The sequence below is a fragment of the Dreissena polymorpha genome, chromosome 1 (assembly GCF_020536995.1).
Source record: "Dreissena polymorpha isolate Duluth1 chromosome 1, UMN_Dpol_1.0, whole genome shotgun sequence".
Classification (NCBI taxonomy): Eukaryota; Metazoa; Mollusca; class Bivalvia; order Myida; family Dreissenidae; genus Dreissena; species Dreissena polymorpha.
In genome coordinates this window covers 195,990,879-196,004,456 of record NC_068355.1, presented here as the reverse complement: position 1 = coordinate 196,004,456, position 13,578 = coordinate 195,990,879, and the positions used below count along the sequence as shown (strand labels likewise).

Below are 13,578 nucleotides of genomic sequence, written 5' to 3'. Positions count from 1 at the left end.
AGATGATCACGACATACACTCAGTAAGCTTATTCTACAAATTATTTCTTAAACTGTTTCGCCGAAAAGAAGTTGACTATAAGCATCAAACAGAAGAACAAAGGACTCGTAAATTGCTGTATGGTTGTTATAGGTTCTATTGCACGATTAAGTTGCGTGATGTTTTCAAAGAGCCCGCGCCGTATCATACGAATGCGAGTTAACCCCTCAAAACAACATATTTATGTAATATTTTATTATAATATACACACTGTTACACTTAGAAATACTGTATTCCTATAAAGTTTACAATAGTTAATAGTACAAATGTCCACTTATATTTGCAATAATATTTTAGGGATTATAATACATATGGATTAGTTTATTACTTTGATTGTCTGATGGGTTTTATTACGCAATTTAATAATGTGATGTTGAGGCATTCGGAATTTATTTCCAGAATAATGCATATGTAATGAAAGTATTTTGTTAAAGATTCTCTCTCTCTCTGTCTCTCTCTCTCTGTCTCTCTCACTCTCTGTCTCTCTCACTCTCTGTCTCTGTCTCTGTCTCTCTCTCTCTCTCTGTCTCTCTCCTCTCTCTCTCGTCCTCGCGCGCTCCATCTGCTGACTCGCGTATCTGCATTGGAATAGAGAGAGAGCGATGAGAGATAGCGAGGATAGAGCGAGAGAGTACAGAGAGAGAGAGCTAGAGCTCTCTCTGCTCGATATCTCTCTCTCTCGCTCTCTCTCTCGCTAGCTCTATCTCTCTACTTTCTCTCTCTCTATCTCTCTCTCTCTCTCTCTCTCTCTCTCTCTCTCTCCCTCTCTCTCTCTCTCTCTCTCTCTCTCTCTGTCTCTGTACTCTACTAGAACGTGCAAGTCCTTTGTCCAGAGAAACTTTTCTTTGGGACGTTTGCCACTTGAAACATGAGCTCTTTAGGATAGAAGAAACTGATTGAAACGTTAGATTGCTTGATTTGTCACGTACACGTATACACATTTGATTGATATGCACTTCATTCACCATTATAATAAAAAATAATGAACTGGTTCAAAATGTATCAGGAAAAGCATTGAATAATTATAGCAATGCTTAACGATGTAACACAATGTACCACATAACTTTCTATAAATAGCTCTATTAATGTATCAAATAGCAATATAATCAATATAATTGTTCTAAAATATTTATGCTTCAAGGTATTGTTGCGGCTGAACAAAACAAAAATAATTAGTACGGGATTCAAATCGAATAAGGAACTGATATTTCCAGTTGATAAATATGTGTAGATACGAAAATGTACCACATTACATTGGACATCCTTTTGCATGTTAGTACGCAATAAATATATATAGAGAATATTATATGAGTTGTATATAATGATTAAGTTTACCAAGAGAGGCTTAGAACCGATGTAACGCGAGGCTTTCCGAGCGCTAACATGGTTTAAGTTGAGCATGATAAACTTGATCTTTATCCAGAACTAACATAATATTATATTAATCCTATTATTTCCTCCCTATTTTCCATTAATTATTATCAAATATCAAATATATATTTTTGACGATTTTGTTTTTCCTCAGTTGACAAAATCAGATTCTCCAATTTTTGGAAAAATCCCGAATCTGATCTGTAAAAAGTGATAGTTTAAAGCCCAAGTTTATACGATCGTTGTTATACAATCGATTTTCATCTGGTAATAGGATAAATTCAAATATATGTCTACATATACATTTATTCAGTTTCTTTTTTGCAGCGAAAAAACTGTTAAACTGTTTCTCTAAATTTTCATATTCCTTATTAAAGCCCTATATAAATTTAATGTTCTAATTTACACAATGTTGAACATAAATAAAATGTACACGATAACTTTGAACATAAATGTCGTTATGATAATAAAGCCTTTATTCTACCAAGTGTACTTTTTTATTTATCAAGTATAATTAGGTATTTGTTTTCGCCCCTCAATAATGAACAAGGACCGTACCCTTATTTTTCATTCAAGCCGTATAAGAATATGTATTTTTCTAACTTGACTATACATTTTCTACGATTATATCACGAATCTTTTTACTACACAGCAAAAATCATGTTTAAACAGCTATTTTGTTAAGCCCGCATTCAACAAAATAATTATTATTACTTAACCCGCATCCAAATAATCTTTATTATTTCTAACTAGTTCAAATAGTAAATGCTAATCATATAAACTTTGGAACGAAACATCATGAATCTCGGATTCACGGCATGTGTGAAATGGGGACTTCAGGCGTGATAAACACAACGCTGGGTATGGTTCTTATTAAGTTGTTCGTGAAGTAAGTAAATATCCGTTCACAGTTCGGTAAGAAACTGGTTTCATTTGTCGTATTACGTTGCAAAACACTACTGGATACGTAAGGAGTTTGCCGCTAAATATAACGTATATTTAATTACGCCTCTAATACTTATTGATACTTAAAACACATAGCACAATAGATTCCAACGTCCGCTCCTCTCTTAAGTACCGATGCCTGTGAAATAATTAATTGAATATGGACAACGTTCATTTGCATTCAAAAAGCGGTAGAGACTCAATGACTGAGCGAGCCGGAAACTCAAAATCTCAATCGTCATATGTCCATATTCATTAAATTATAAACATTGTAAATATGTATTAAAGTGTGAGAAATAAATTGATCTAAAAATGCAATATATGTTTATAACATATCGCAAACATAATCCAATAAGTTTTAAACTGTCAAATTACAAACACTATTTATTGAAAGCTATACCTGAAGCTTTCGTCCGTGTACTACGGACTTCATCAGCAGCATAATATCCAAGGTTCTATCTACTGGAACACGGGTTATACCATGCTTCAAGACTCTAACACATATAAGAAAATCAAACGAGAACCCACTAATAAATTTAAGAACAAAATATCAGACTGATTGAAGGAAATGAAATATGATAATGCCATTGATTGGAAGTTGCATTAACAGCATTCACCATCGAAATTATATGGACTTCCAAAGATGGTCGGGAAAACAGAACACTTTGTGAAGAACTCCAAACATTTCCCAACACTCTTAAAAAACAAACAGGTGGAAGAGGACGAAGTTTTGATAGCATATGACGTAAGTGCACTTTTCACAAGTGTCCCAGAAGATAGAGCCTTTGGTATTATCCATAATAAACTACTGTTGATCTGGAGCTGAACACTACAACTACTATGTCCCCAAATCACGTCACCAAGCAACTAGGTATGTGCCTTAATTGCAGATATATTGTGTTTGATGGTAATTTCTACCAACAGATACATGGCGCCGCTATGGGATCTCCGGTTTTCGCCGATAGTGTGCAATTTATACATGTAGCATTTTGAGGAACAGGCTATCCGCAATTCCCCACACCCACCAGGCTGGTGGTGCTGCTACGTTGATGACACCCATACAAAACAGAAGGTTGAACATGTCGAGGATTTCACAGAGCACATCCACTCCAATTACACCGACATTAAGTTCACGAAGGAGAAAGAAGAGAACGGTTCACTAGCTTTCCTTTATACCACTACAATCAGAAAACCGGACGGCAGCTTAAAAATCAATATCTACAGAAAACCGACACATACAGACCAATATCTTGATTTCAACTCCAACCATCAGAATGAACACAAACTGTCAGTAGTAAGAACTCTTTTAGGCAGAGCTAAATCAATTATAACAGAAAAACATGAAGAAATGCAGCATGTCAGACAGGCTTTATGGCAGTGCCACTATCTGAAATGGGCACTGAGGAAAGGAAGGCAACAGAACAGCAAACCCAAGTCCGGTACGGAGAGCAAGAGAGTACCAGGGCAAGCCAAGTCTATGGGCAACGTTGTCCTTCCATATGTTCAAGGTACCTCTGAACAGTTGAAGCGGTCCTTCATTAAACACAACATCAGCGTATCATTTAAACCACATTAAACTCTTAGACAATAAGAGTTGCTAGTTTACCTTAAGGACAAACCAGCCAAGAAAGACACCTGCGGACTTATCTACCATATCAAATGTGATGGCCATCCAAAGGGTCAGTTTTCAAGGACTATATTGGTGAAACTGAACGAAATTTAAAAGCACGAATCATGGAACACAGAAGACCGAGTTCAACATAATCTGAGGTCTCAAGGCACATACATGATTGTAAACCGGGCCACGCGATCACAATGAACAATGTGAGGATTCTGGACCGTGAGCCATCTTGGTTCGAGAGAGGGGTCAAGGAGGCTTTTTACATCCGTGCACTAAGACTGGCGCTAAACAAGTACGTGGTCCGCTACCAACTCTCGCACACCTGGGACCATACGTTAACATCGCTCACCCCGACAATTAGCGGTGTTAAAGTTTCCCAACAGTAGATATTCATTCTGCTGATGAAGTCCGTAGTAAACGGACGAAAGCTTCAAGTATAGCTTTCAATAAAAAGAGTGTGTAATTTGACACTTTAAAACTTATCATGGAAACCAAAGTCAAACTTTCACCGAAAACAACCGCAAACTGTGTTGCTCAGGACATACGGATTCATTTCACATGTTTATGGTATGAACCATGACATTATTACGAAGCAATTGTTATATCGTTATTATACCGCCAAACTCGAGACTCTTTTCTGAAATAATAACGTGTACCCAAAAAGTATCTACAATACACTATATACTTATATGTATAAATCGTAAGATTGCGTTATGGCTGCACAGCATCACATTTGACCAGTGATTTTAATGTTTTAAAATATTGTATTTTACTCAATGTATATAATCATATTTGTTAAATTATTATTAATGTGTATTGCATAAGAAAAACAAATGATATTATCGCACGTGCATATATATTAGTACACGTAGTAAAGTTGAACAATTTACACGCTAAAGAAATATATCTTTCTAAAGACGTTTGTTTTATGGACGATACAGATAAATATACAACAAACTAAACAAGTGAATATCATATCGAAAGGTCGAATATACCGAATACTTAAAAACAGAGGTGCAAATTAATAAATTAAACCGGTTAAACGAACAATCCTTTGCATTTACCGTAACCTTTACCGTAACCTTTACCGTAACCTTTACCGTAACCTTGCGCTTACCCAAGCTTTTATCATTGTTATGGTGCTTTGTGTTATGCATGCTCTTACTCGTATAATACTTAGTACTATTCACATAATATTTCTGGATTTTTATATTTGCAGTATTTTACCAATAGCTGGTCTTAATGAAATCACCATTTAGAACGCCATAGGACAGCTTCTTATAGAGTGAACGGTATATTTAGGGAACGTGTGATAAATCGTGCTGTGTGATGTTATATGACATCCTGACAAATCCATTGAAAAGGCAACAGTAAAACACAACTATCACATATGGGTATCTGTCCATACTATCGTGGCGGTTTACATAATGCATGTACCATTGCAAACGCCGTTGGGGTATTTAAGCCGTAGAAGACACGAACAACATAAAGTGATGTCAGAATACAGGCCTCAGATGCTATGGTTCAAAAAACATTTATTTCGTCGTAAGAAACAGAAATATGTTTTAAGGACGAATATTGACTTTTAAAAAATATTGCTTGGTCGCATTTACGAATCCAGTGTAGTGTGATGCGGATATAAATGACAAACTAATTTATGACATTATAATATAAATCAGAAAATTAAACGAAGGGCCAGAGGGGACGAGTTATCTATCAAACATGGATGCTGAAAGCGGGCGAAAAAAAGCTATTAGCAACGATTATGGGTTAATATGACGCCTATGTGAAACCGAAATGGAACAAAGTGTTTGCTAAGTATAGATTCCAATGCAAAGTGCAGTAAAAAGTGAATATGCAGAATAATTCATCACTGATCTGACAATATAATAAAATACTGTGGCAGTATGAACGCAAAATAAGAAGCCAAAAGCCATTTAAGTATTTTTAAGCCAATGACGGTGCTAAACCAAAGCATTATCAGAAGAATTCCAAGCATAATGTTGTCAGAGGTGTGGGCATGAACATGACGGACAGAAATATTAAGCATTTGGGAAAACGTGCATGAAGTGTCGCGAAAAGGTGTTAAAGCACAGATAAATCCAACGATAAGACAGTTCATGAACTAGAGAATGATGACTATGTATTTGATGTTTTATGTGTTGGAGCTGGATAGTCCAATAATCAAAAGCCAGATTTAATTTCCGAGGAACTTTCAATAAATGGAAATAAAATTCAGTTTCAATTTGACACGGGTGCTTAGTGTAATGTTGAGTCAAAACGAGACCTTAAAAAGCTGTCAATTAAACACGCATAAAATAAAACTTACTGATTTGCGTTCATTTTCGGGTCTCATATTTTGGCCGTTAGACATAGCACTTGCCCTTAACGCTTCAGGGCAAAATTCACTGCGTTCAATGTTATATGGTCATAACCAGATCACAGTCGGTGATTAGTGGCGAGATGTTGGAATTGGAATAGGATTGATTAAGGGGATAAACTCAATGGAAAGATGGATGTTTTTGACGGCTTAGGTTGTTTTCCAGGCTAATTTTACATAAGAAATAGACATAAAAGTTAAACATGTTGTTTAACCAGTGCCGAAGGTACCAATTTCCATGAAACAAAGTCAACGATGAGCTTCAAAGAATGGGGTATCTAGGCGTTATAACACGACAAATTGAACCAAGTGTGTAAAAACGTTCGTGAGAGTGACATAAATCTCTATTGATGTAAGAATTTGCATCGACCAGAGGCATCTGAATGAAGCAATATTAGGAGAACATTATCCGACGAAAACAGTGTAGTATATACTTTCACAGATGCCTTACACGAAGGTATTTAGCAATCTAGATGCAACAAGTAGGTTATCGACTCAACATAAACTAGATAAAGAAAATAAAAAACTTACAACGTTTCAAACACCATTTGTATTATACACATTCTTAAAAGCTCCGTTTTGAATTAAGACTCTTCCGGAAATGTATCAGCGTATCATGACAATGATGACACAGGATCTAGAACGTACAAAAATACTAAAGCGAGTTTTAGACAGGATGACTGTTTTAAGTAAATGCTAGTTCAGCATGAAGAGGTCCAATATGTTGGTCAAACAATAAGCGAAAAGGGACTTGAGGCAGACCCTGAACTGTTCAGAACTGCTCAAGACATGGATATATCTCAAGATAAGAAAGAAGTTCATACATGTCTAATCTTCATTACATACCTATAGAACAGTTTTCCAAATTTGTCAGAGATAAGTGCACCAGTTTGAGAATTGATGTAAAATGACATGGACTGGCAGTGGGAAGCCACAAGAAGAAAGCTTTAAAAAAAATAAGAAAATTACATCGACAACACCTGTTTTAGTTTTTTAGAATCCAATTAATGGTCTAAAGTTGAACGTAGATGCAAGTTCATTTGGACTTGCAACAGTCTTTTTGCAAAACGAAAAATGAACTGCATATGCATCCAGTGCATTGAATCCTACAGAGTAGAGATCATTTCAAAGGGACTCTTGCGATTGTGTTTGGTTGAATAAATTATACCATTAGGTGTATAGACGCGAGTTTACAGTATAGACGGATCACACGCCTCTGGAAGGTATTTTCCGTTAATCGATAGTGGAGACTCCATAGCGTATTGCATGATTTCGCTTGCAATTACATAAGTAAGACTTAAAGGTAAAATATAAATCTGGTAAATTTATGTTTGTGTCAAGAATTAAATAACCAGATACTGAGGACAAAATACCTGATGTTGAAGAAGATTAGGACATGCAATGTATAAAACCCTTGATTGAGAAAGGATAGTCAGAAAAGAAGTACCAGACTCCATTAAACGCCCAGACACAATCCTGCATGAATATGTTGATGGAATGGTATACAAAGCGTTAAAGGTTATACATGTATAGCCCTGTACATAACTGAGATGATATTTGTTAATACATATATTCACATTTGCATAACAGTATTAAAGGGACGCCTTTTTGTTAGGCATACTGGCTTATCAGACTTTGTCTTGAGCATGATTGGATATTTAGCGCGAGTAATCAGCTAATGGTCTGATCTATACTACTCACCCAAATGTCCGTGTCGGTGTATTCGTAATGCTGGGGTTAACCCATTTATGCCTAATGGACTCTCCCATCCTGCTAAATTGGATCAATTTATTTCCAAAATTAGGAATGTCTAGTATATTTATTTCTATATTTAGAATATTCATTACATAAATTCTTTTAAGCAAACAGTGCATACCCTGATGAGACGCCGCATCATGCAGTGTCTCATCTGGGTCTACGCTGTTTGCCAAGGCCTTTTTTCTAGACGCTAGGCATACATGGGTTAAGGTAACTGTTCAGCATCTACATATCACTGAATCTACTGCAGGTTAACAACTTAAATTGCACAGATGTTTGGAGTCATTGTATTAAGTCACTAAGTAAGTTTGAATTAAGTAGTCGAGCATAATGATATGGCTCTGTAACTACTAGGGCCTTTCTTGTTTTTTATCGCCACCTTTATACATAACTGTTATAATGCCTTTTGTAAGATCATCTGGACAATATTCGTGTATTGCCATTGCGTTGAAGTGTTGTAATGACCTTTAACAATTTATAGATAATAATGGGGCCAAAGCCCCAACTATACATTGGGTCTGACCCAGTAAGTTGATGTTGTGAGGTTTTACCTCTTCTGTAAAGATTTACTGATATATATATATATATATAGGTATACATGTTCTATCAAAGCAAAAGTAAGTCAGTTGAAATCCTGTAATTCCTCCCAGCACCACTATGTCTGGTAGGTCCCAATATGTGGGTATAAGACTACAGGCCCAATAGGTGGAAAAGTTTAAGAATATATATATATATATATGTTTAATGATATAGTTTGTGTATAAATTAAATAAAGTGATTTTATAAAATCGGAAGCGTGTTTTCCTTCGAGTTTTCACCTTAAAACTAAAACAAGTACACCATGTAATCAAAGTTATAATATAAACTGTTTGGACGTTGATGTTGACAATTTAGTTCAAGTTCCAATTGAACTTCCCCCTTTTCCAAGTTGGAAATACAATATTCTATAATGCACTCCACTTTGACGAAAAGCCATTGACTTATTTTGGCGATAAATTTTAATTTTTATTAGAAGCAAAGGAAAAGTCTTCAAATGTAGAATTTCATTAGAATTATATGAAAATATTACATGCTTTGCGTTCATTTTCTTCACACAGCATTTAACCGTTGGATATTTTAATACTACCATTAACGCTAAAAGACAATTCGTTTAATTGTATATGGTCAAATTCAGATCACAGTCGTTGTAAAGTGGTGAGACATCGGAAGTTTTATAAAGAGGTTAAACTCAATATAACAAAACATGGATGCATAAAAGGTTTATGTTGTTTACCCGGCTCATATAGCATAAAACTAGACCCAAACGTAAAGCCTTTTGTTCAGCCTGTGCCTTAAGTACCAATTTCCATGAAACAAAAAGTCAAAGATAAGCTTCTGAGAATGGAGTGACTAGGCGTTATAATACAACACATTAAACAAATTGAATTCGTGAAAGCGTTCGTAACAGTGACATAAATCCCTGGTGATGTATGAATATGCATCGACCCGCGACTTCTGAATGAAGAAATATTACGATAATATTATCCGATGAAAAAAGTGCAGGATATAGTTCCTGAGATGCCTCACGCACGGGAATTTAGCACTCAAGATGCAACAAATGGGAAGCTCCGTTTGAAATTAAGTCTATTCAGGAAATGTATCAGCGTGTCATGACAGTGGTGATACATGATCTAGAAGGAACGCAGGTGAAGGTACTTGACATCATATTCTTTGGAAAAAACATCCAAGAACATGAACAAAAGACTAAAGCGAGTATTAGACAAACTGCAGCAAAACAACTTAAAACTGATTTTAACAAAATGCTTGTTCCGGAATAAAGAAGTCCATAATATGGGTCATAAAATCAGCCAAAAGGGTCTTGAGGCAGAACATGAAATGGTTAGAACTGATCAATACATGGTTAGACCTCAAAATAAGAAAGAAGCACCCGCATATCTAAGTTTCATCACATACCTGCAGAAATGTTTGCCAAAATAAGTCAGAGATAAGTGCGCCAAATCGAAAATTGGTGGAAAAGGACATGCAGACTGGCAGTGGGAAACCACAAGAAGAAAACTTAAAAAAATAAGAAAATGACATCGACAACATATGTTTAAGTTTTTTTAGAATCCAAGTTAGAGTCTAACGTTGAACGTAGATTTTAGTTTATTTGAACTTAAAGCAGTATTTCAGCAAAACGAAAAATTTACTGAATATTCATCCCGCGCATTGAATCCAACACAGTAGAGATCATTTCAAATTAAAAAGGGACTCTTGCAATAATGTTTGGTTGAAAAAATATACCATGAGTTGAATGGAGGCGAGTTTACAGTAGAGGCGGATCACAATCCTATTAAGAGTATTTTCAAGGTGAAATATACATCTGGTAAAACTATGTTTGCGTCATGAAATAAATTACCAGATACTCAGGACAAAATACCGGACATTGATATTAATCAAATACAGTTGCGTACTAATTCACCTATGTCTGAGTTGAAATATAGGGTGTTGACATAAAGCTTCTGCAGAAGATGAGGACATGCGATGTATCAAACCCTTGATTGACAAAGGATGACCAGAAAATAAGTACCAGACTCCATTAAACGCTTTGACACAACCTCACGAATATGTTAATGGAATGTAAACAAAGCGTTATAGGTAATAATCCCAAAACGGCTAAAACATGAAATGTTGTACATTGTGCATCGAACACATCAATGTTTAGTAGCATGACACAAGAGAGCATGCAAATTTATGTTCTGGTTCGTATTGATGAGAGACGTAGAGCATAAAGTGGAGAAATCTAACATGTGTGCACTGACCACTAATAAAATGAATCATAAAGAGCCGTTGCTGCCCAGTAAAATGTATGATAGGCCGTCATCAAAGATCGGTGAAGATGTGTTTGAATAACAAGGCAGACATTATTCGTTGACTGGACTATTTTTCAAAATGACCAGAAGTTGAAAAGCTCGATTGGTTACGTTCAGGAAGTGTTATCGCGTATCTGAAAAAATAAGCGATTTGGCTACATTGACTACCGTGTTACGGATAATTGACCGGAATTCGCTTGTAGTCAATTCAAGGAATTTGGCGCAGAGTGACAAACATACAACATCGAGGCCGCGTTATAATCAAAGAATGGGACAAACTGAAATATATGTTCAAACAATCAAGCACATGCTTAAGAAAAGTGAAGATCCCAACAAGACATATATTGTGCGATAGACTTTACACTTTGATGTCCAAAGAAAAAGTGAACATGCGTTTTAAAGGTTGAAAAACTGAACATTCAATTAGAAAGTTTATTATTCAATTACTATGCAATATATGTTTTAGTAAGAACAGCCTTATGGCTAAGTACTATGCTTTCAAAACCATTGAAAACATTGTATACTTTCTTGTATCTCAGAAAAAAGGGGGATGTTTCATATGTTATGTTGCAATTTTTATGTTTACCAGTTTATAACGTGTTTTACAAAAGTTAAGTCCCTTGAATACTCTTTTTAATAAAGATATTAATGGTTCAACATATTTTTGTTAAATACGTTACAGACCATTATTAAAGTCATTAAAAAATATTTGGTTTGTATAGCACTGTAGTTTGGCAAAACGTTCGTATTTTATTAAAATGTATCGTAATCATAATCTTCATAATTAAACACAACAACAACTATATCATCATCATCACCATCGTCATCATCTATGTTTTTTACGCAGCATCACACTATCAAATTTTATGAGATCTTGATTATTTTGCACACTATTAGCATTAAACTAAGCTACACTTTATAAACTATACATTCAAGTACTATTTCAATAACAACACAAGTAAAATACTAGGACGGTTACTAATCTAGCTAAAGTCCTTCTGCTATTAACCTAAATGTATATTGCAAAACTGCTTACAGTTTATTCAGATTAACCTTTACACTAAAACAAATGACCTTCATTAAAAAGAAGCGCCATTTAGTTTAAATATTGTTTGATGTTAAGTTATAAATAATCAACGGTAAACACAATCAGACAAAATGTGTTTTACACCATTAAACACATTATAATAACATAATATACATATTTAATGATTATGATGCAATCGTATTACATAAACTGAATGTATTTTCATCAGGAAGCTTCAAAAATCACTTTTGTATAATGCGTGGACGAAATGTTCTTATTATGTTAAATAAAATATTGCAGGAGAGTATTTTATTGAGACCAATTAATTATTGATATATTTTTATTTCACACTGTAACACAGTTTTGGTTGTTATTTCTCATAAGTCTACTGATTTAAGAGGGAAAACAATGAATTGTAATAATAAAATAAAGATTTATCTTAAACAATGAATCGAGTTCTAATGTCACACATACACTCCATTCCACTGTTGTACTCACTAAACATGTTCCCAAATATTCAGGTGCGAAAGTTTAAGTGATATGAGTAGATACTGTGAACGGCTCTAGCGGGCAAAATATAAAACTTACTTAAAGGCTTAAAATCTTATATGAACAAAGTATTCAAACAAATAAGGTTCACAGGTTCACTTACTCATAATTAGATTCTTAAGTATAGGATTGTTAACTGTTTTAAAAGGCGGGTTACTTTACCATCCTGTGTATTCCCCATTTGTAAGGGAAAACATATCTTGAAATATGTTATTTCAATAGTAATAAAAATATATATACAAAACAACTTTTGAGCAATAAAACCTATAATATGTATAAAACTAAATCAAGTAAATTGCTTCATGTATGCAATAAAATAAAACTGTTTCTCATTAGAATGTTTTCACACATTACAAAAATACATTTTTATTAATATATTGCAAACAACAATTGACACATGTGTAACAATACTGATTAAATTAACTAACGAATAACTATAAATACAAAGAATTCTTAAATCAAGTAAACATATATCGAGGTTTGTTCCATGCATACAGTGGATACATTTACCATAGGACAATAATAAAATCACAATGAACAAAGAAATCCGATGATAAAAGGTAACATTCTAATGGCTAATGGCTAATCGAAAGGCTATTTGTTTGCCTACAACGTCCATAATGAAACAATACAGATATTTTAACGCGATGATAATCAGTTATTGATCACATACAGCATGTATACAATGATTGTTTCGTATATAGGCATATTAAAATGATAAAGAGTACTTAATTTTGAAAAAAATCGGTTAAGCAAAGTTTTTCCGGTGACCGGTTTAAAAATGAAATTGTATTCAAAATAATTAAATAACACCTAAATATGTTTTAAATACTGTATTTTTTATTTGAGAACAATCTGAAGTGAAGCAAATCTGAAGCAACGAGGAAACACATACGAAATTATAATTTCACATACATTATATGTACTGCGTTTGAATTCTGAAAACGACTTACAGTGCCTGTAGGTTTGACAGTCCATGAAATGCATCCGCATGAAGGGATGCGATCCTGTTGTTGGCTAAACTCCTGGAATAAAA

The 13,578-nt window shown here is 34.5% G+C and overlaps 1 protein-coding gene across 6 annotated transcripts in view; it reads right to left on the bottom strand.

Annotated features, from left to right (window-relative positions):
* LOC127864471 (insulin-like growth factor-binding protein complex acid labile subunit) overlaps window positions 1-13,578 on the bottom strand; it is a 349,772-nt gene that overhangs the window by 190,568 nt on the left and 145,626 nt on the right. For all 6 annotated transcript variants that reach the window (XM_052404091.1, XM_052404094.1, XM_052404090.1 and 3 more), the window contains one exon: window positions 13,496-13,567. In XM_052404091.1, coding sequence (XP_052260051.1) covers window positions 13,496-13,567 — 72 coding nt within the window. The remainder of the gene's footprint in view (window positions 1-13,495; window positions 13,568-13,578) is intronic.